Source organism: Phyllopteryx taeniolatus, chromosome 16 (assembly GCF_024500385.1).
Source record: "Phyllopteryx taeniolatus isolate TA_2022b chromosome 16, UOR_Ptae_1.2, whole genome shotgun sequence".
Classification (NCBI taxonomy): Eukaryota; Metazoa; Chordata; class Actinopteri; order Syngnathiformes; family Syngnathidae; genus Phyllopteryx; species Phyllopteryx taeniolatus.
Window position 1 is genome coordinate 10,604,818 of NC_084517.1, and position 23,358 is coordinate 10,628,175.

General features: G+C 39.7%; 2 protein-coding genes and 1 long non-coding RNA gene across 4 annotated transcripts; 1 reads left to right on the top strand and 2 right to left on the bottom strand.

The window, feature by feature from the left end:
- Positions 1-116: 116 nt before the first annotated feature.
- gdpd3a (glycerophosphodiester phosphodiesterase domain containing 3a) lies at positions 117-6,218 on the bottom strand. The gene is made up of 10 exons (XM_061749449.1): positions 5,346-6,218; positions 5,104-5,146; positions 4,558-4,693; positions 4,053-4,098; positions 3,805-3,923; positions 3,159-3,248; positions 2,253-2,386; positions 2,044-2,103; positions 1,454-1,505; positions 117-731 (listed from the first exon to the last, which is right to left on the bottom strand). The coding sequence occupies exons 1-10, from the start codon at positions 5,482-5,484 to the stop codon at positions 612-614; spliced, it is 939 nt and encodes a 312-aa protein (XP_061605433.1). The 5' UTR covers positions 5,485-6,218; the 3' UTR covers positions 117-611.
- Positions 5,346-22,850, bottom strand: mapk3 (mitogen-activated protein kinase 3). 2 transcript variants are annotated; one of them, XM_061749443.1, is made up of 9 exons: positions 22,314-22,850; positions 19,033-19,215; positions 18,124-18,313; positions 16,495-16,611; positions 16,309-16,423; positions 16,092-16,223; positions 12,943-13,052; positions 11,785-11,913; positions 5,346-5,453 (listed from the first exon to the last, which is right to left on the bottom strand). In XM_061749443.1, exons 1-8 carry the CDS (start codon positions 22,529-22,531, stop codon positions 11,794-11,796), a joined length of 1,185 nt encoding a protein of 394 aa, XP_061605427.1. In that variant the 5' UTR covers positions 22,532-22,850; the 3' UTR covers positions 5,346-5,453; positions 11,785-11,793. The 2 variants fall into 2 exon arrangements, with proteins under 2 accessions (XP_061605427.1, XP_061605426.1); XM_061749442.1 differs by lacking the exon at positions 5,346-5,453 and adding an exon at positions 9,037-10,961 and having other exon boundaries at positions 22,314-22,848.
- LOC133466100 (uncharacterized) lies at positions 5,701-11,862 on the top strand. The gene is made up of 3 exons (XR_009784844.1): positions 5,701-5,830; positions 6,204-6,289; positions 11,739-11,862. It is a non-coding gene; the product is annotated as an uncharacterized LOC133466100 (long non-coding RNA).
- Positions 22,851-23,358: the final 508 nt, after the last annotated feature.

Below are 23,358 nucleotides of genomic sequence, written 5' to 3' on the forward strand. Positions count from 1 at the left end.
CAATTTGTTGTGTGTAATACTATGACGAGGCAATTATATGGTTCACATTGTGTACAGTGCTACTATGTGGCCTGTGACAAAAATGAATTCGACACCCGTGCCTACTAGACACAAAATCTTTCTCATCCAACAAATGTAATTTGCTGTAATTTTATTTATGCCACCATTGCAGATAACGTTTCATAAATTCCTTTGTTTAACCATGTAAAGCAATTGAGAACAGTCTCTCATTACGATGCAAACCTGGTGACAATTTAGGGTTCAGTGTCTTGCCCAAGGATACATCAACAGTGGATAGTCGGAGCCAGGATTCAAACCACCGACCCTTTAGTCAGTGGAAGACCCGTTCTACCAACAGACCCACAGCCACGCATCTCCCACAGAACCAAATTAATTTAATTAAAATTACAGTCATATCATAAGTAATGAATTGTTAGGTCATGTGGTGGAGACTGTGGAGATGAGTCATACGTCATACATATGTGAGTAATTCTGAAAAATTTGGCAGACTGTTCTGACACTTAATATTAGCTTCACGCATTCAGTCTTTTTCAGTCTTCGTGCAGCTGCCATTTATGGGGTATTGCGGCTGGACGTGGAGACGTTACTCCTCAAGTGTTTCTTAAGAGATAGCTTGATAAGAGCGAGGGGTAGTCACTCATCACACCCGTTGCCCCCACTTCAAATGCCGCTCTTATGTCTTCATCTGTGTTGCACACAAACAAATGGACCTGGAAAATTGCAATGTCTGAAGTTAAAGGAAAAAGTTCTCTGGAGCATTGTGACATCTTCAGCACTACTGTACTGGGATATAACATAACAAATGCCTTGTTACACTTTTTTCATTAGCTGTATGTATTTATGTACACACACACACACACACGCACACATATATATATATATACACACACATGTATATATGTATTTATGTACATATATATATGGATGTATAACAGAATCATTGTAAACAATTTGATTCATTTCATATAGATATACACATCTTTTGTTACACAAGATGTTGCTGTTTCAGCGATAATGATCAGTATCAACTGGCCATTTGAATCACATGCTCACAAGTTATCAATTGGTTCCGATTAGCAAGCTATGGACGTTTGTCCTCTTTTTAGCTCTCCTCAAGCAATCTCATTCCTGTGTGCAGCTGTAATAAAATGATGGCATTTGGTCTGCAATTGTTTTCACACTAAAACGATTAGGGGGCCACTTACGGCCTAACTACGGCGGTGAGCTCATCCCTGCAGAAATGACATCAGGACACTCACTCACAGTGGCAGTGTGTGCTTTATATAGTTTGCATGAACTCACTTATTTATTACTTTTTTTTTTTTGGGTGGGGTTATAAGCCCACACCTTGTTCGTTGGCTTGGGTTGTATTTGGAAAAAAGAAAGATTTAAGATTACCCAATACAGGTTAAAATAGATAATAGCTTCATACCTGAATTCCACGGGCTGCAAGATGTTTAAAGAGACTCTTCCTCATAGTTACTCTACAATCATGACATAAATTCAAAATTAATAATTTTAACACAGATTGTGAAGACAATTCAAAACTGTATTTGGGGAAACTGTAGGACTGTAGGGGAAACTGTAATTATTGTAGGACTTGACAAACTTTCTTGACATTTTCCAAAACATTAAAAATCATTTTCTATACTGCTTGTCCTCATTAGAGTCACAGGTAACTGGAGCGTATCCTAGTGGACTTTAGGCCAGAGGCAGGATAACACCCTGGACTGGTAGCCAGTCAAACTCAGCATACAGACATTCACACTCACATTGAATCCGATGGAGAATTCATGGTCTTCATTTAATCGAAAAAGGATATTTTGTGGATGTTGAAAGACACCAGACTACCCAGAGAAAACCCACGCACTGATTAAATGAGAGAATCAAAGGGTTGTTCTGCCTTAAGAGTGGGTTTTCGGCAATCACGTTTTAAGTTCCCAAGTTTGGTTCCTTTCCTCATCAAGGCCTACCATTTGAAATGCAAAAAAAGAACGGTTAAGAAAGGTTTCACTGTCTCACTTTTCTATTAAAGTGACGATCAAGCTGTTCCTCAAAATGTTCTTCTCAGGAATAAACGTCCTGCACACAACAACAGAGACAAATGGCACACTTGCAACGTAACACTTGAAACATAGAAAACTTGACATTATAGAAGAGCCAGGATAAAAGTAAATGAATGTACAGCTCCAAAGGTGGTTCACACGAGACATCTTGACGATAGTCACCACCTGTTGATTATGCGCGGTAGGTAGTACTGCAGTACACTCTCTCCCAGTGGCACAAAGGGCAGCAGGCCGCTGTAGAAGAGGAGAAGCAGCAGCACACCTCGGTATAAAGAAAAACTATATGGCATGGCTCCATTCTAGACGGACAGAGAGCAAAAGACATTTAGTTGCACACATTGCATTGACACATACTCACAGGACAACTTTGTTAGGTACACCCACATTGAAGTGTATCAAAAATTCACGGATGCTCTTTTGATTCCAGAAGTACTCACTCTGTACTTTGGTATAAGAACAGATACTTTTGGTAAACAGATTCGGGTAAAAGTAGAAGTACTGCTTCCACTACAGGAGGTGTTAAGTAAATGTAAAAAGTACAGACTCTGAAATGAACTTTACGAATCACAAAAGTAAAAGGTGAACATTTATTTTTACTGTCAATTATATTTAATAACCGTTTCGATAACATGGCATAACGGAAAAAAACAACTTCTCTGCACTCCAAACAGTTTCCCTGTTTTATTAACTTAGATAATGTTCGTACTGAGAAGAAAAGAAAATCATGCTACATGTTGCCTGTTGTCGTTTTGAGAGCTAGCTAGTGTTGGCTCAACTTTTATGCTCCCGAAAAACTGATCCCATAGCTTTGCAAATATTGTGAACAAATGGCAATAATAAAGATATTTTTAAATTAACAATCAAAAGTGAGCATTCAAGTTTTACAAAGGATTACTTTTTGATACAGCTTTTGTATTGACTCATTCGAATGTGCTGGTGCACCTATTGTTGTGGCCAGTGAGGGTGAACTGAATATGAAGAGCTAATAACTAGGTAGTGAATTCACATGTAGTTATACATTATTTCAGCTATATAAGGTACTGTAAAGGATGGTTGATCTAGTTTATTCACCGTTTTGCGGCACTTGCTCATGATTCTTGAGCTCACAGACGTCCAGACAGTGATGTCCTCCCTGCGGTAGCGTTTGACCAGCTCAGAAACCTACACAGACAGAATTAGAGTTGAAGTAGGGCAAGATATCAGACAATTTGAGTTTTAGGTTTTCAAGCACACTTAATTGGCTTACTCAAAGGGAACAACACGTGTGAGGGAGGGAGTGCACGTTAACTCGTGAAAAGTGCAAATGTTCAACTGTGAGAATACAAACTGCAAAGCTTATCACAGACAGAACTTTAAATAGCTGCTATGGGACACTAAAACCTATGCAGACTTACAATGAACAATGCATTAAATGATAAATGATGCATTTGGAGCTTCGCATTGGGGTTTTGCTTGTTTGAGATTGTGAGCATAAAAATCCTTGCAATTAAAATGCCTTTTGAATATGTTCCAATAAAATAAGAATGTTAATCTTTGGTTATAAATTGTGTACATTTTTTGGCCATTGATTTGATTTCGGCATTTAATAAAACCTCCCTAAAACACAGCACAATTGGCAGTAGAATATTTAATGCCTTGACCGTTACAAATTGATCTATTTTTAGGACAGTGTGCGTGTGTGTGTGTGTGTATGCTCGTGCGTGCGTGCGTCAATTGCCTTTTCTATCAGCTGGCTGTTGTTTTCTTTAATCTCAATGCTGATTGGGATCTCCGGGAACTGTCTGAACACATCCTCCAGCAAAGTAAACTTCCTGTCGGAACCGCTGCTGTAGTGACCTGGTGAACAGAAGGCATATGAAAGATGGTGACATTACACTCAAGTGGACACGCGCTTACTTTTTAAACATTTGTTTGGATATTTTTTGTTGACACTTGTGAATGGTCTGCTCTATAGGAGTGTCTTACCTGAATAAAAAGTCAATTCAAGCCTCTCCTTGTACAAAGGTAAATCCTGAAAAAGCCACAGGAATAACATTTAATGTGATTAAATATAAGTGCTTTATACAATAGCAAAGAGAATAATGCTCCAATGTGACTGACACGGAGGTATTAATATGATAATGTTTATTATGGTGGTTGTACTATTCAATAGTGTACAACTAAACCATACATCACAATAAGTAGAAGAATAGAATCGACTGTCGATGCATCTGGTTGCACATAAATTTGCTATTTAGCTGCTGTATATACAGTGCCGTAAAAAAGTATTTGCCAACTTCATGACTTCTAATCATCATTCATCTTCATGCTTGAATGTTTCAGTTCTTCACGCAAATTTTGATACCTCACAAAGACAACTTAGGTAAATACAAAATACTGTTTCTAAATGATCATTGTATTAAAGGGGTAGTCTATACATATAAAACAAGAGTCCATACTATGTGAGTGACAATCCATTCTTTCCTCCCACCTGCATGCTGACTGAAGAGATGGTGATGTCATGACCCGTCTGCCTCAATAGATTCTCATCATGTGACACCACCACATGTCCGTCATGCGTCAAGTGACAGTCCAGTTCCAGCATCTGTGTTCCCTGCGAAATTGCGCTGCAAATGAGGGAAAACAATGTTAGTGGTTGCATTATATGTGCTTTTCCAATGCACTTTAATGTACAGTATTGCCACACATGCATTTGCATTCAAGTCCTTTGCAGTTATTACAAGATGACCCCAATTGATTGATTCAATTCATACATTGTCAGACAATTAGGTCCCAAAGAAGTGTGTAGATTTTGCCTTTATGCACCAAAACAATGGATTTGATACAGATATAGATAAAGATGCCATTAAAGTGTGGATGTTGAGCTTTAGGTTTGACAAAAACATGCTATTTGGGAATTGCAGTCAGTTTATGCAGTACTCCATGAAGGAATCTGTGAATTTGGTGGAGAGATAGCTAAGATAGACTGATAGGTAATCTATTTTTTTGATTTGATTTTTTTAAATATCATACTCACTGAGTGAAGGCCTCCATGGTGCTTTCTATACGCTCTCCACATCCTGGTAAGACAACAATCAGTCAACAGTAACAAGCATCTACTTAGGCACTGTTAAAAAACCAAATGATAACATTTGATCCCTTTTCTTTTACCTATTGGATGTCCTTTGGTTACATCTACTGCATACTGCGTTGATACAGACGCAAGTCTAAATTTACATAATATAAGTGCTTCCTCCGAGAAATCAATCGCTCTCTTACCTCCTCTGTGGGAGATGTGTGTACAGTAGAAGCCCATGCACTTCGTCTTATGAAGAATGTGGGGATTCTTGAGCAGGTATAACGAGGTGAGAGTGTACCCTCCCAACGCTGAAAGGATGGCACACAAAAAACTGCTCATCTCCGTTTGAAAATCTCTACAATTCCCCTCGGATAGAACCGACCAAGTGATTTGTGGCTGAAAAATATAAGTTTTAAGAGATAGGTAGCTGATCCAAAAAGCTCAGGAGAACACTTGCTCCTCTTGGTCTTTATCCGCCTCAGAAAATCTTGACAGACAGGTATTGCCGTCAGTGTCCCACACTTGTCACTGCACAATCTTTGCACACTCTACTTTCCTCTCCACAAAGAGACTTGGAAGCAGTGGAGCTGTAAAAATTAGTTAATGAAGCACCAGAGCTGACCCACAGCTCACCTTTACCTTGCCAGCCTCTCCCTAACTTGTAACATTTTTCGTCTTTTACAGGGTAACTTTTTGTATTTGTATTTGTACACTGTCAGACTTTTGTTTTATTTCTTCACTATCAAAACAGGATATTGTCCACTATTGTTGAAGGCACCACTATAAACTTGCCCTGTTTATTTCTTATATTTTGTATGTACTGTGATCTGCAACATCGATCGAAACAAGCTTGCTTTTCTCTGGAATAGAGCAACCTATTCACTGCAGAATAAAGCAAGCATTTTCCATTATTAGCAGCTTTGGACTTTGGCTACAGTTGTAAATCCTGGTTATTTTGCATAGTTGTGATATGTGGATAATTAACCAACAATCAATGTGCTGTATAAATAATAATTTTAATTCCTAAGCAGGTGATGGTGGTGTCATTCTATTCCCAGGCAAGGGAATGTCCGAGATGAAGGGCAGTGCCGTGCCAAGATGTGTCGTAAAGGAGGATATGAAAGTGGTGCAGCTGGAAAAACAAGTAAGAGGGGAACTGTCAAGCTCACTTTAATAGAAAGAACACACTGATTGGAGAGACATGCTTTTTTTGTTTGTTTGTTTGGGGACATGAAAAATTGATCAAAGTCAACATATTTTAAGAGCATGGTGGGCTAAATATGGCATAAAAATGTTTTATTTCACATGTAAAATAATTTTTGGGGATGGATTTATTAAATATTAGTACATTTACCAATTTGACATACACAATACACATTTTTTACGTATATTTAATTTAATTAAACTAGCTATAAATAATAAAAAAACATTTTAAAACATGTACATAAGTACAAAATAAAACTTTACACATTTTATTATATAATTGGTTAATTTGAATTCAATTATTAATTTAAAAATTGACATTTAAGTACACAAAAGTGAGAATTTTTTTTTTATTTGATCAAATATTAATTAAAAATACAATTTAGCAATGGCGATAATGTTATTAATAATTAACTAAACTATTAGCCTCCATAAAGCATTAGTAAAATAAACAATTTAACATCCAAAAAAATTAATCTTTTGCCAATTGAAAATGATACTATTAAAATTACTTATAATTTATTTTTACCTGGCCTAGTTGTCCGTCTTAAAAATATGTGGCCCCTGAGCACAAAGGTTTGCCCAGCCCTGATTTATTGTTCTGGTGGACAATGACAGCGGACCCATGAGCTGATTGTGATCACAAAAAAGGAGACTTCTATGATGAAAAGAGTGGCATGCATACTAGTCTGCGGGGGGATAAAATATTTTTTTTCATCTGGCACCAGATTAATTTTTTTTTAAATTAACAAATAAGAAATTATCCCAGGTCTAAATGACAAAGTTCATGAACACAGACTAGGATAAAGGATAAACAGAAAAAGAGAAAGAACAAACCATAACGGCAACAGTATCAGGAAATTTTTATTCAATTATTTGTAATATAATTTGGATCCTTTGTTAATTATTTCATTAATATCCATACAATATACAGGCTAGAACCCTTAACTCATATCTCTTTGACGATCAAAAAATAACTCCTTTAAAAATAATTCCTCATAAAGAACTTGGAGGGAATATCCAAGAAAAAAAACCTTAAAGATTGAATAGACTGTCATTAATAATCACATCCATAAGAGAAATTATGAAAAAAAACATCCTAATTATATATATATATATATATATTATATAATATATATATAATATATATATAATATATATATATAATATATATATATATATATATATATAATATATATATATTATATATATATAATATATATAATATATATATATATATATATATATAAACATAAACTGATACAACTTTAAGTCCCTTTTAAGTAAAAAAAAAAAAAAAAAAAAATCAAATAAAATGAAAAAAATACAACTCACCAGTATAACAACAACGGTAATAATAAGAACCACCATTTAAAAACAACCATGTCTGGAACCAGGCCGTATGACAGACGGGCCACTAGAATTATAAATACACGCTGCGTGAATGTGTATGGCATGTTCAAGTGCAACATGTCACAGGCACACACAGATACACTTCTCAGACAAAGTGTGTCGATGTGTATGTGATTGTGAAACACAGTCCTCTTGGTTGGGAAACATGGCAACCTCATCTGATGTCACGTCACAGAAAAAGCAAGCAGGGTTTGTGTACTCATGGCTGATGGATATTCAAATGAAAAAAACATTATTTTTGTAAGACCCACTTTGCACTGGATGAAAAAAAATACTCACATATGAAAAAGCACAAAGCAGGACGGCGTCCAAGCCAACACGCAAAGTTTGAAAAACAAAAATATTGGATAAATGATAGTGAAGAAATCCAACTTGTCAGAAATCAGACACGATCTCTCTCTCACACACACACTCACACACAAACAGACACACACACTTAAAGCTGAGCGACCAGGATGGACACATGGAGAGAAAGACTGAGGACCGAAATGAAAAACAAAGTGCAGACGTGCTGATTGGGTCATGTGATTAGTCGAAAAAGTGGCAGCGAATGGCAAACGTGCAGTCGTGGCTGGAAAGAAGTGCACACAAGGAGGGACGGGCGGAGGCAGCCCTTTGAGCAAAGCGTGGCAAGTGTTGGGAAGGCGAATAAATCAATGGATTTCACCACGTGCAGAAAAAAGCCTCACACCCATTGTGGACAGTCATAGTTAGTGCTGGCTATGGCTTCTGAGAGAACAGCGACGCTTTGGGCAACATTTTTAAAGCGGGAGGCTGAAGCTAGCAGGCGGTCCAGGGCCAGGACCTGAGCACATGTTGGTCCATTTTCTTTACATTGTCAGTGCAGTTACTGAGCTGGACCCATGGGTGGCGCGCCACCAAGCAGCAGTTAAGCAGTGATACAAACAGGAAAAGAGAACGCACAGAAATAGCAAATGTACAAGCAGTCTATGGGAAACAATGCCATTTGTTTGCACAGTGAGGCATGGTCACTATGGCAACTGGATACACAGGCAAACACCAGAGAAGATTGGAACACAAAAAGAAAACGAGAGGGACACACACAACGACTAGAGATTGGAGGCTTGGCTGAGGGTAATTTGGGGATTGCTGATAGCTGGGATAGGCTCCAGCAGCCCGCGACCCTAGTGAGGATAAGCGCTGAAGAAAATGGATGGATGGATGGATTTAAATCACATGGAGTTTCCTCAGTAGTCACAAGAGGGAGCCGTTCTAGTAAAAGAAAAAAACCAAAAAAAAAACAACTACAGCTACTTGACACACACGTACACACATTTATTGAGGCAAAAATGATTCAAACCTGAAAATACTTCCTGACTTCTCAGTCATTAGAGCCCATTAGTAGATATATTGTTTCCATTTGGCCCTCTCTGACAGTTCAGTGTAAACGTCAAAACAGCGCAGTAGAATAGGACAATCCCATCATGCTCCAGAATATAAACTACTCCAAAAAATGTAGGCATATTGGGCTTTGAATTTTGAGGAACTTTTAGGATGAACCTAAAATCCACAATAATAATTTGAGCTTCTCTGGAGTGAGGAAAAAATAAAAAATAACAAAAATAAACAAAAAAAAAAGGATTTTTGTATCTGGTGTAACCTGCTGATGTCATCTTGGCATCATGATGTCAAAATATGAACAGCACAATGAAGAGGGCTGTTTAAATATAAATTTACAACTGAACGAGGAAATGTATTGGTCCATTCATAGATTAAACATGAATTTTGCCATTCTCCTCTCTGTTAGAAAAAAAGGAAGTTGTGCAAAAAAGCACTGTAACTAAACAGTTGGACATGCATACACAAGTTTAGAGGTAAAATTTGGTTAATCTGTTGTTATAGTGCATTTCAGGTTCATCATGAAATTTCCCCTGAAAGCTCATTATCCCTAACTTTTAATTGAAATGATCCGAAATTAAATTCTAATTCAGTTCCCTAACTTTTAGTAGTGTATGGTCCCTTGAAATGCAGGTGAGGAATGATACAGAAACGGCAACCAACTGATATAGTGATGTAATGTAGTAGCGGGTTGCCATAGTGGCTCCTTGGTGATATAGTATTGAGGGGAGGAAGGAAATGAGTGATGAAGTATAACAGCGTGTGCATCTCAATGGTGTTTCATGTCTGTACAGTGGTGGTATTTGTGCTTTTACTGGTCATACAACCTCTACAGATTATTAACCAGGTCGGGGCACATTATCTGCAGAAAGCATCCAAAAGGTATACTGGACCTTTGTGGGACTTGGCAACATGACGGCCTCTAATTATCATACCATAGCGTGACTAACTTTATGCAAATACAGAGAGAGAGAGAGAGAGAGAGAGAGAGAGAGAGAGAGAGAGAGAGAGCGCTCAATCCGTTTGCCCTTTGTCTGAGGTGTAGCTCAAGAAATGTTTATATGGTTCAAAATCATAACACAAGGTTACTTCCCACACTAGTTCCTTGCATCTCTCATCCACTTTGGTTAATTTCAGGAATGCATGCATTCATATGAACATCATTCAAAATAAAAATACAAACTGTAAACCTGCAAACATGCCAGTAGAAAGTCAAACGTTCAACATGACTTCCACAGATAAACCAGAGAACACATAAATACAACTACGGTAAGCTGATTTTAAAGCAAACAATTATGTACGAATGAAAGCTGTGATGAGCCCACTTAAAAAGAAAAACCTTTTTTTTTAAATATTTTGTATCTAATGTACATGAACCCACACAATAAGCACCCCCATTCTTTTAGCCCTCGATTGCAAGTTCTAACGTACACGTATGTAGCAAGACAACAGAGTAATGGTGTTGGTTAATAAGGAATAGTAGTTTATGAGAATAGAAGCAAGAGAGTTGGAAAAAAACTGCGAAAAAGCGATTGATCGGATAATGAGAGCTGATTATGATGGAGAGGGGTAAGACGAGCTGGGACACTGAACAGGAAACAGAAGAATGTTTTTTAAAGGAGGGGGGGAGTACTGAGTAAAGAGACACGATGGCCCCGCCTAACCACACAAATCAAAGTGAAACACTTAGCTTTCTTGCAGTGGAAATGGAAAGAAAAGCAGTCAATGTTCATAGTTTTTTTTTTCCTTGGATTCTTGAGGATGCATTTTCTTGTATTTAAGCATGTCATCTGGGGGTCTTCAGGTTCCAAGCCTGTGGTTGGCATTTACACCCTTTTTGACTAAAGGATGGAAAGAGGAAAGGAAAGAAGTATATTTTCTTTAGCCAAATTCAAGCACTTTCAAGATCCCTTCACAGTGGGACACTATATCAACTGCCTCCTATTACAACACAATTTATTTCTTTTTTTTCCCCCATTCCCTGGGTCAATATCACCCTAAGGTTCATTTGACACTTCCCCACTCCCCCCCCCCCAAAAAAAGTAGAGATTTTCTATTGAACTTCATATTCATTGTATTAAGTAGATGTTATGTTGTTAGAAATGCATATTGGTCAAGCTCACACACACAAAAAAAGTAACTACAGGCAGACAATGTACATGTAAACAGTAAAATAACTGTGAGCTTGCTGACAGGCTGGACATTGATATTTTTGCCTAATGTTAGCGTTTAGTGAGCATGTGGTGGACCTTCACTTAGCAACGAGTCAGTTAGCAAACTGGCTGTGTACTGTTTAACAAATATACCTTATTTAAAAAAAGATTTACACTATTTATATCAATTGATATTTCACTATGACAGAGTGGTCATGAAAATGACAAAACATAGCCTAAGTGTAAATATTTATTCTGCAACTAGCCACTGTTTCAGTCTCCATTGAAGAAAGACAAAATCCTGTGCAAATGTTTGGTCATGTATAGTAAGACCTCAGAGGTTCATTATTCAGTTAAATTGTTCATGATGACGACACCAAAGGCCTTTTATAGTGATATTGACCAATCTCTTATCACAGTGTCTTACAGTTACCTATTCACTTACATTTCTTCTATCATCTGCAGGTAAGATTCCCATACACCAAGGGGACGGACCTCTTTTTGAACATACCCGTGTGTCTCAGGAGCCCTGGTAGGTTTCCTGAAAGCGAAACGTCTCTTCAAATATGAGTTCCTTCAGTTTCTCCTTGGGAAGGTCATCCAGCTCCATGGTGAAAGTGAAGGGCTCTTCTGCCACTGGCTAGAAACATACATACATAGACACAAAAGCAGATTATGTCAAGCAAGAGTCCAATAAAGCTCTATAATGATGATATTTGTCACGGTTTCATGAGGTTTGTCTCAGCAAAGGATAAGTGATACGAGGACAACACCACAATGAGTCTCTCTTTTTTGATATGCTTACAATTTTAATCGGTGTGGTGCAGTGCTGACATTTGTATCAGTTTACATAATCTGCTGGGATGTGATTAGTGATGCTTTAACCGCTCTCTTATTGCAAAAATTTACAATAAGAAACTCTCCAATACAAAGCAGAAACACAACTTGAAACCAAAGCGCATGACTTGAAACTCAAACACTCATGCAGTCATCAGGGCGCCTATAACAATTAGGGGTGAGTGTAATAATCGGTGCAGCATTTAATTGATTAAGAATTGTTGATAGTGTGGAATTGCTGATTTATCGCATCTGGAAGCAATTAAGGCAAAATGGACGCGCTTCATCCAGTGGAGGGGCTACTGATTCATAATCAACTAGTTTCCAACGTGGAAAAAAACCAACAACAAAAAAACAACAACATTGCAGCTCTGGGAACATGAGCTAAATACATAAAGCACTCTAGTTTGCAATGGTGCAGAACAGTACTGCATTATACTGAAGGTTCTTCCTAATATTTGACTCTTATGTAAGTAACTGAGGTAACTAGAATATCAGACACAGATCTCAAGAGGATCCAGTATATTATATCTTGCCTTGACAGTGTAAATCAAAACTGGTAATTATTAACTTTGTAAGAGCAGAATATTTGATGCAGCTCTTATATTGAACCTCATTATATTGAGCAAGTGTGGCTGTGTAGTTGAAGCTGGCCGAAGAATAACAATAATGAAAACATTGGATCCCAATTAATCAATCCAAATTGTAATAATTTGAAATGTAGTCAAATGCCAATCCGTTGCAATAACGCTGACAGAATAAAGAGTGCCATCATTAATTTCGAAAAGGTATACGTTTTTTTTTTTGTGTGTTTTTTTTTGGGAGAGCATACCTCATCTGTGGGGTCGTAGTACTGCTCCAGATAAGGATGAGCCAGCGCCTCTTCAACACTGATACGCTTGTTGGGGTTAAAGGTCAACATGCGGCCCAGCAGGTCCAAAGCTGCATTACATAGTTAAAAGCTTGGATTAGAAATCAGAAATAATATAGAAGTGAAGAAAAAACAGGACCCGTTTGGTCCATCTATTTAAAAAAGTACTTTGTCACTGCAGACCTGTAAACAATACTTAAATGTACAGACAAACTACTTAACCACATTCTATGAAACATTATGAAGGGGGAGAGGCAGGCATGATAAATAGGACAAAAGGATAAAGATCCAAGATTTTCCGCCACTTTTATTAATATTGCTAGATTCAAGATAGGATTTTTTTGTATTTCTTTGTGACTAATGAATAAATCTTAAACTCACAGTTTAGACACTAGCCAGTGATGATTATCTACAGTGGGAGAAATAATTATTTGGTTGCCTACTTCTATGTTTGTCCACTTCCCAATAGACATCCATCCATCCATTTTCTACCGCTTATCCGAGGTCGGGTCGCGGGGGCAGTAGCTTTAGCAGGGACGCCAGCCACTTCATCCAGCTCTTCAGGGGGGATCCAGAGGCGTTCCCAGGCCAGCCGAAGGATGTAGTCTCTCCAACGTGTCCTGGGTCTTCCCCGGGGTCTCCTCCCGGTGGGACGTGCCCGGAACACCTCACCAGGGAGGCATCCGAATCAGATGCCCCAGCCACTTCATCTGGCTCCTCTCGATGTGGATGAGCAGTGGCTCTACTCTGAGATCCTCCCGGATGACCGAGCTTCTCACCCTCTCTCTAAGGGAGAGCTCGGACACCCTGCGGAGGAAACTCATTTCGGCCGGTTGTAGCCGGGATCTTGTTCTTTCGGTCACGACCCACAGCTCGTGACCATAGGTCAGGGTAGGAACGTAGATCGACCAGTAAATAGAGAGCTTCGCCTTTCGGCTTAGCTCCTTCTTTACCACAACGGATCGATACAAAGTCCGCATCACTGCAGACGCTGCACCGATCCGCCTGTCGATCTCCCGAGAACATGAGCAAAGTTCTGTCGGAGGTGGGAGTTGACATAGCCATCTGTATTTTTTATAGTCTGTGTATTTTACCAGAGAGACAGAATGACTTCAGGATAAAGGACTAGTCTGGAGACTGGCTAGGCCACTCGATGACCTTAATGTACTTCTTGTTGACAACCCATCTTCAGTGTTCTTACTGAGGGAAGTTCTATTCCAAGGTTGTGTGGTACATGGCCCATCCACTGGTCACTGTGTAGTCTTAGTAGAAAAATAGCATATTTCCACCTTAGTGTTTGACTATGAGGTTGATGTTCTTTTCTCGGCCTCCAAAAACACTGGATTAATTTGTGGCCGAAGAGCTCTCGTGTGGTCTCATCCCACCAAATCACATTCAGCCACTAAAATCACTTAGGTGTTCATGTGTAAACGTCAGACAGGCTTGTACATTGAGCAGGGGGTGTGCCAACTGCCTTGAGAACCAATTTCTCACCTTTGTCATTATCATTCATAGCCCAGTGACATTTTGCAAGGAGGTGCAGACTTAGGGTGACTGAATGTTATTTTGGATTCATCCATTTACAAACAATCAAACCAAGTTGTTTCCTTTTCACTAAGCTTCTTAACTGATGCTCTTGTAGCCCATTTCAGCCTTCTGCAGGTACACGTACAATCATTCTTGACCTCCTTTGTGTTGGAGAGTTCACAAACAGAAGACATGAATTGTGGACAAGGACTCTTTTACAAGTGACAGAACGAATCTGTGCACTGCATGGGCACGTAACAGGTTTGTGGGAAACAGAGTACTGGCTGGTTGGTTGATGATTAAATACCGTATTTTCACGATCATAAGCCGCACTTAAAAGTCTTATATTTTCTCCAAAATGGACGGGGCGCCTTATAATGCGGCGCACCTTATGTGTGCACAGAGTTCCAAAATCTGTAAATGTTGTTGTGTGACTTTGATGAGCGCTCCGCTTGACTGACTGGGAGCATTTCCTGCCAACATGCTGCTTATATAGAGGAAGGCGGACGTGACTGAGGACAGCATGCGGACGTAAAGGGGGAAGGGTGCGCGTGACAGAGGACGCTAAAGACACGCCCCCAGTAGGTATATAGTTCCGGTATGTGCATCAGTTTGGCTAAGGACCCCCGAAAATGGCACCTATGAAGAGACACGCTTACGAAGCAGAGTTTAAACTGCAAGTTGTCAGTTACGCGGAGGAACATGGGAATCGAGCAGCCGCGAGAGCATTCAAGATCAACGAATCCATGGTTCGCAAGTGGAGGAAACAGGAAAACGAGCTTCGCCAAGTCAAGAAGACGAAGCTGAGTTTCCGCGGAAACAAGGCGAGGTGGCCCGAGTTAGACTAGCAACTCGAGCAATGGATTAATGAGCAAAGAACAGCCGGGAGAAGCGTCTCTACAGTCACCATTCGACTGAGTGCAATAACTCGGAGCTTGCCATCATTCCGGGAGGCTTGACAAAGGAACTCCAACCGCTGACATCGCTGTAAACAGGGTGTTCAAAGTGAAGTTGTGAGCGGCGTGGGAGCCATGGGTGACAGATGGCGAACACAGCTTTACTAAGACTAGGAGGCAGCGCCGGGCGACTTGCGCCACAATTTGTGAATGGATTGTGGATGCTTGGGCTAACGTTTCTGCTTGCATTGTTGTTCGAGCTTTTGTAAAAGCTGGCATCATTTCTGAGGAGCCGCACGGCAACGAGACTGAATGACGAGAGGGAACCTGGCGTGGCCTTTTAATACGGTGTGCCTTATGTTCGTGAAAATACGGCAATACATATTTTTTTGTTTGATATTCTGTTAAAATAAACCCATCAAAATTAGAGACCATTCATTTATTTGTAAGAGTACAAATTTATAAAATCAACAGGGGATTAAATAATTACTTCCCCATTATATGAACATGCCTCATGATGATCCAAATTTGCGTTGTTAGAACGGACGTACAGCGCCTTTCTAGTATACAAATGTAGTCAGGATTAGTTTCCATTTTGCATTCGAGGTTTGTCGACAGGTGCGTTTCCATTTATTACATCAGTCTTGCTTGATTCCTCTTAGGCAACTTGTACTCATGTTACTTTACCTTTTGAGTCACCCCTGCAGAAAAGCTTCTCCCAGGGGATCTTGGGTTTTTCGGGGAGAGACTGCAGATAGTTTCGGGCTTTCGTGTTGATAATGCAGTTCAGATCTTCTTGGGATGGAGAGCCAAGGACACCTGCATAGAGGAAGAATCAGAAGCATTTTTAAAATGGCTACTTTGGGTGTTTTCGTGTTCATGCACAACAAGGATGAGAGTTCACCGAGAATGTGGTTGAGCTGATCCAGGTAATGTTTCCCAGGGAAAATTGGCTTGTTTGATAACATTTCAGCCAGGATGCAGCCCACTGACCAGATGTCAATAGACTTGGAGTAGCCCTGAGGCACAGACAGTCAACAAATTGACAATCTGCTCAGTCACACACAGACACACAAACACGCACACTAACCTTTGAGTTGAGCATGATTTCTGGAGCCCTGTACCAACGTGTGGCTACATACTCGGTCAAGAATCCTGTGTGGTCGTGCTCAGGGTCAGCAATTCGTGCCAGGCCAAAGTCACAAATCTTAGGACAAAAGAAGCACCATCAATAGTTGGGTTTTTACAATATATACCTCCAACTTTTTTTTGCTGACAATAAACTATCAACATGGCTAAAGTATAACAAAATTAAGCTTTATTCATAACCATGTTTCTTTGGTGACAAACAAAATTCCAACATACAGACTAATTAATAGATTTAAAGTTATTTTATTGTCTCATACTCTCTGACTAAATTCACTGGATGGTTTACTGGTAATCCCGTCTAGAACAGTATTGAATCCATTATTTAAACTTGAAAATTCCACAATATTGCATGTAAGAATATTGAACGAGATTAGTACAAATGCATCATGCAAATGTGATTATAGCTATTTGTGCTGGAGGACTACATGTATTTTTGTGCACGAGTAAAATGCATTTGAAAGCCACTGCAACAGGTGCCGCTTTTGTTCTCCTCTTCCCACATGATCAGCTAATCCGAGGCTTCAAGTTCGCCTAATGAGAGCTCACAAGTGTGCTGGGAAGCTGAACAACAGACAGAGAGGGAACCCTACCTGTTTGTATACAGCTACATACAGTAAACTCAGACCATTTAACAACATAATGAAGAAAATGTATGCTATATGTTATTGAGTGATTAATTTCTTTATTATATATATATATTTATATTTTTTTTTTTTTACTGTTAATGACTTTGCCTTTCTTGACATGTGCTCTACATATCCTAAAATACCTTTTATCCAACTCCAATTCTGATTTGATTGGGCAGAAATAGACAACCTCTTTGAATTTCAATGGAAAGCTAATTATTTTTTTGTCATAGAGGTGCAGCTATAACATAATTAAACATTAATACAGTGCTGAAAAACCTTTTAGCTATGAAGCGCCATTTTAAAATTTTCTTGCATCCCAACCTTCAGGTTAATAACGGAGTTTTTATCATTTCAATCCCGAAGGAAGTGTATATTTGCACAATAAAACAGCACTATACAATAATGCTACCACTATGAAAATATTCACTTGAAATATTTATTGAACATTGTTTTGTATCAAATTATATACACCAGTCTCAGTGTATGTGACATGCACACCGTTTTCAGAAGGATCTATGAATGACATTTAATGTGCTTGATAGAGGAATGTCTGGTTAACATATTGACTTAGTGCACAACAGTGGCAAACCACACCTCTTTTTTCATAATGTTCTCAATTCAATTCAACTTTATTCATAGAACACTTAAAAAAAACAACCATAGCAGAAACAAAATGCTGTACATAAAAAAATCATTTTTTTTAATAACATTTTCAATAAAAAAAAAAATATTTTTTAAAATACATCATACCTCTTTAAAAACAAAACATGTCTATGACATTGTCACACATGTTGTCATGTTGTAGACTGTACTGTGATTTAACACACCCTGCTATCAAACAAAGACGTGTACAATTTTCTGCTTTATATACCGGTTATCCGATTGTAAACAGATAAATAAGGGAATGTAGATGTGTATGTGCAAGGCTAGTGAGGGCTGACCTTGAGGTCGCAAGTGGTGTTGATGAGCAGGTTGGAGGGCTTGAGGTCCCGGTGCAACACGTTGGCTGAGTGAATGTACTTGAGTCCTCGCAGGATCTGGTAGAGGAAATAGCAGACGTGGTCGTTGCTCAGCTTCTGGGTCTTGAGCAGCTTGTACAAGTCTGTCTCCATCAGTGTCTGCACGATGTAACTAGAGGTACACTTAAGTCAAGGAGGATCCCAGTGTTGTGCATCTTTGACACAGACATTAGGAAACAGCTCTGTAGAAGTTACTCCGCCATCATGACTAACATGATTGACATAACTGTGTGTTGTATACATTTGGCCAAATCACTCAATAACAACCTTAGATTCATTTCAGCCACAAATCGTGTAGGGTAAGGAGTTTGACTTGTTGCACAGGATTTCTCATGTTGTAAAATCTTATCGGTCTTCTGTCATACAACCCTGTGAACTATGGAAACAGAAATTCTAGAAACAGCCAAATGCAGTGCTGATATGGTTTAATGAGTGGCAGTGTCTTGATCATTTTGAGCCACATTGAGGGACCTATACACACGAAGAACAATAACCATCATTTTTAGAGATGTATTGTGCTGATTAGTGTACATTTAAGTGGATTAGCAGCAAGTTAAGCTGTTCGTGTTGTAGCTTTCCTCTTTTGTGAGACAGCTGGGATCTACTGACTAGCATTCTGCCTCACATAAGTGCTGCAATAACTTGGGTGCGTTATCTCTAGCTGCACCAAACCCAAAAAGAGTGACACAGATGTTAAATGTCAAAACTAGTTTTGGAAATTATGCCCAGGATGTATGAGCAACTGACGAGAAACCAAGTGACTAAAGTGTACATGACTTAATGTGTACATGAACAGGAAGCAGCAGATAAGAGCTTGAAAGGAAAGGATACACATCTCTCATATTGTCGATGTGGCGAGCCCTTAGAATGTCATTGATACCGATGATATTCTCATGGTTGAAACGCAGCAGGATCTTGATCTCTCTCAATGTACGCTGGCAGTATGTTTGGTGCTCAAAAGGGCTGATTTTCTTGATGGCTACTCGCTGGTTTGTCATGTGGTCTAGGGCAGAACTGGATGTGGAGAAGAGAGGCACAAAACAGGGCTCATGTTACACACTTTAGGATTCATACACTATACCAAGACCGTTGCTGATGAAAGGGTGTTGTAGAAGTCTCATATGCAGAGATGCGCATGTGACACATCGCTTTGCTGTGAACAACTGGAGGTGTATGCTACACCTACACTGTTTGGAGTAGGTGAACAAGTAATAAAGACGAGACCAGGTAGTGCTCATGAAATGGCAATGAATTAAAGGGAAACCTGAATTCATCCATCTTCAAAAGAATATTCCACTGTTTTTACAAATATTACCTATAACCTGGTCTAGGGAGTAATCTTGCTCTATGCAGCTTATATGGAAAAGATTCTTGACATTGTTTTCCTAACATGCACAGACATACAAAATGCAAGATCTCTCTAACAGACTGGTGTGCCAGTATGTGCATGAGAATTCTGAAAAAAAACAGTGCCAATTCTCACACATCATCTGGAGTCGGGTTATGCCTCAAATGAGGACATGAGTGTCAGTGAAGCAGAAGAGGATGATTATTTGCTTTCAAAAATAACACTGACAATTGGTGCATTCTAATTGGAGCAAGCAGTTAAGTTTGTTAAAGGCAGACAAAGAGTTTGACAGCTTGCACTGATTCGGCTTTCCTTCCTTGAAGAGTACTGTACTCAGGTTACACCTGATTTGGGAAAAATTTGTTTTGCTCTGCATTCGTGTCAGCAGTGTGCAAAAAAATTCAGATTTTAAGTGTCTTTGGATGTCCTGAGAAGTGCTATACAAGTGTCCATCCATTCATTTTCTATAGCACTTGTCCTCATTGGGGTCGGAGGTGAGCTGGAGCCTATCCCAGCTGACTTTTAGCAAGAGGTTGAGTACACCCTGGAGTGGTCGCCAGTCAATCACAGGGAACATATACCGAAACAACCATTTACACTCACTGCCACACCTATTGATAATTTTGAGTCTTCAAGTAACCTAACATGCACATTTTTGGAATGTGGGAGGTAGCCCGAGTACCCAGAGAAAACACACACAAGAGCAAAGATTCAAACGCCAGGCCTAAGAACTGTAACACATGCTAACAACCAACAGGCCAGCATGCATCCCAGTACAGTTCAATATTTCAGATGATCTACATGTCCAACTATTTATTTGTATCTGCATATACTGTACACACACTGTACATATTATGAAGATACATGCCAATGGAGTACACAGACTTGAACAACAGTGAAATTATCATGATCACTTCACACACATGCCTGTGATTTACAACGGTTAGGAGGTAAACAAGAAATGTGTCATCTATTAGTGAGCAGTAGTGGAAAGTAAAGTACAAATACAAGTACTAATACTCATCTTGTTATTGTACTACTTCAGTTGATTTATCGGGTATCTGTACTTGAGTATTTATTTTCATGACAACCTTTTACTTTTAGGCCTTGTATTTGAAAAAATTCAGTATCTCCAATTTCTACTTGTGACTTTGTCAAAAGAGGCTTGTTACCTTTACAAACCTGCCGATGACAACACAACAATTATTTAAAAAGATGTAAGGTAAAGTCAACCGCAGGTTGAGATTTTGACTTATGGAAATTCCCCGGAGGTGTGAACGTGAGTGTGAATGGTTGTTTGTTTATATGTGTCCTGCGATTGGTTGGCAACCAGTTCAGGGTGTACCCCGCCTCCTGCCCGCAGATAGCTGGGATAGGCTCCAGCATGCCCGTGACCCTTGTGAGGATAAACGGTACAGAAAATGGATGGATGGATGGATTGAAATCTTGGGGACTTAAGGCTGAAAAACAGCGACAGCAATAACATGGAGAGACGTGAACCAGGAAGCAATAACGATGATGACGCAAGAGATTTGGAGACTCAAGAGATATTCCCAATCCATTGGTTTATTGTAGAAATATTTTTATTGTGGACGGTTCCAAAAATTATTTTTATTATGCCAGGCTAAAAATCCCAAGTTTCTGGTGTTGAATATTTTTCTAGTGTATTTTATCAGTTGTTATCATATGCTAATTGCGCTTCTTTTGTTGTTGTTCACAACATTATCAAAGTGATGGGAACATGTTTTGATAAGCTGTCCAGCTGCATTATGAAAGTTGCTAAAAGAAGGAAACTAGTTTGTGTGCAGAGAGGTATTTTTCATGGTGGCATGTCATCAAAACAGGTATTGTATATAATTGACAGTAAAAACTATTTTTAACTTTTGTACATTTCAAAGTTTGTACTTGTCAACTTGAGTAAAGACGTTAAATCAGTACAGTACTTCTACTTTTCTTTAAATCTTTTTACACAAGTTCTGTATTTCCTCCTACTCGAGTCGAGAGTGTTGAGTACTTTTGCGTAGAGTGCGCCTAAAATATCCACACCAGCAAAATCGCATGATCACAGTGACACCAAAACAACATCACTAAATGTCGTCACAATCCTTCTCGCTGCTGACTGTATCCTGGAGTGGGCCCAAATGCCCCCCCCCCCCCTCCCCCCTCCCCCGTAACTTGTGGCCATGTTCACAGCAGTGAGTTGGCAGTGAAATCGTATCGTGCGCAACAGGTTTGCTCAACGTGCCCACACAAGGCTGTAGATCGCCAGCAGCGATAACAGCAGAGTGGAGGCCTCGCTGCAAGTCGCAAATCCCCTTGGCAAACCCGATTTCTGCACAGCCGATTTTTTTTTTTTTTTTTTTTTTAGCAATCGGTCTATGTGCGGTAACCCGTGGGATTATGGTGTCCCTTGCATACATTCGGTGAAAGTGTGGCTGAATTCGACTTGTGGGGGTGGGGAGGTGGAGGGGAGAAGCTATGCTCAGACAGCAAAACTGCGTCCTGCGCCAAGCTTCTCTATAGCGTTTCCTGTAAAGCTCATAGCCACGCCTGTAGCTACTTTGCTAACCTGCTTACCACAAAACAGGCTCATTTCTATCAAGCGACGTGTACGTGAAAACATGGCTGTAGTTCGGTGGGTAGCACTTCGCTGAAGATTGCAACTATGAACTGTGCGATAGTGGGGGGAAAACAACAACAACAACTGGCAGTCTCGATTGTGATAGTACGCGAGACCGTTAGAGAGAAGAAGTATTGTACTCACCACACCATTCCATAAGCCCCCTCCCCGATGTAAGACAGGTTGGTGTAGCGGGGGCCCACGTCAAATATCTGGCCCTTCACAGATTCGGACGGGGCTTTCGGTCCCGCAGCCCCCGGCGCTCCATCATGCGCAACAGTGCCAGCCGCCCCGGCAGCGGTAGCGCTGTTGGAGGCTGAGGCTGCGGCCCCGACCGCTGCGGTGCTGCTCGAATCCGCCATTCTTCCTCTTTAAGCCGCTGCTCGCTGTCAGGGAGTTTTCACCGACGGAACGGCAAGATTTGACGTCTCGAGTTGAGGCTTGAAGAGAGTGGAATATGCGGAGTCAAGAGAAGCGGGGCCCTTTCTCGACACCACCCGAAGTGGAAACGGATTGCGTGCGCGAGCTCGGATTTGGTCTGAGCACCAAGCGTAAATGCGCGTGCTGAGCTACGGTGATGCAGGGGCGTTAGATTTGTGTGTACGGTCCGCTTAGCCGAGCGGAGTTACGCCCAGTATTCAGTTTCTTTTAAGGAGCCAGCCGCCGTCCAGTTTACTTGTGTGCTAAAACAAACTAAATACACAGCATTGAATAGAGGAACCGCGGGTGGGCGTGACGAGTTATGTTTGCGTGTAATTGCACGAAAATAGACGTATTAAATTGACAATTAGTTCGGAGTTCATTGTTATCCAACACATATTAAAGTATTACACGGGTATTGATAGATAGAGAGATAGAGAGATAGAGAGATAGAGAGATAGATAGATAGATAGATAGATAGATAGATAGATAGATAGATAGATAGATAGATAGATAGATAGATAGATAGATATGTAATTTATGAACCAAGAGAGGGAACGTAAGTTGTCACATAGCAGTAATATTCACACATCTACAATCTTATTAATAATATGTGTACAACCAACAAGTACAAAGAAAGAGCAGAGTACAAGAGGGATTAAGATTTGACTTGAATCAAAAAAGAAGAACTAGAAGGATAAAATGTTGCATGTTGGCAGGCATTGTATATGGTAAAGAATAAATGTACCATAGTCGAGTTATTCTCCAA

Coding starts and splice junctions, on each gene's coding strand:
- gdpd3a (XM_061749449.1), bottom strand. CDS start 5,484: ATGAGCAGTTTTTTGTGTGCCATCCTTTCAGCGTTGGGAGGGTACACT. Junction 4,099..4,557: donor TCTCTTCAGTCAGCATGCAG/GTGGGAGGAAAG, acceptor TGGCTTTTTCAG/GATTTACCTTTGTACAAGGA. Junction 2,387..3,158: donor TGAGCAAGTGCCGCAAAACG/GTGAATAAACTA, acceptor CTGTCCGTCTAG/AATGGAGCCATGCCATATAG.
- mapk3 (XM_061749443.1), bottom strand. CDS start 22,531: ATGGCGGATTCGAGCAGCACCGCAGCGGTCGGGGCCGCAGCCTCAGCC. Junction 19,216..22,313: donor GGGGCTTATGGAATGGTGTG/GTGAGTACAATA, acceptor CTCCACATCCAG/TTCTGCCCTAGACCACATGA. Junction 18,314..19,032: donor ATCGACAATATGAGAGATGT/GTATCCTTTCCT, acceptor GTGTACCTCTAG/TTACATCGTGCAGACACTGA.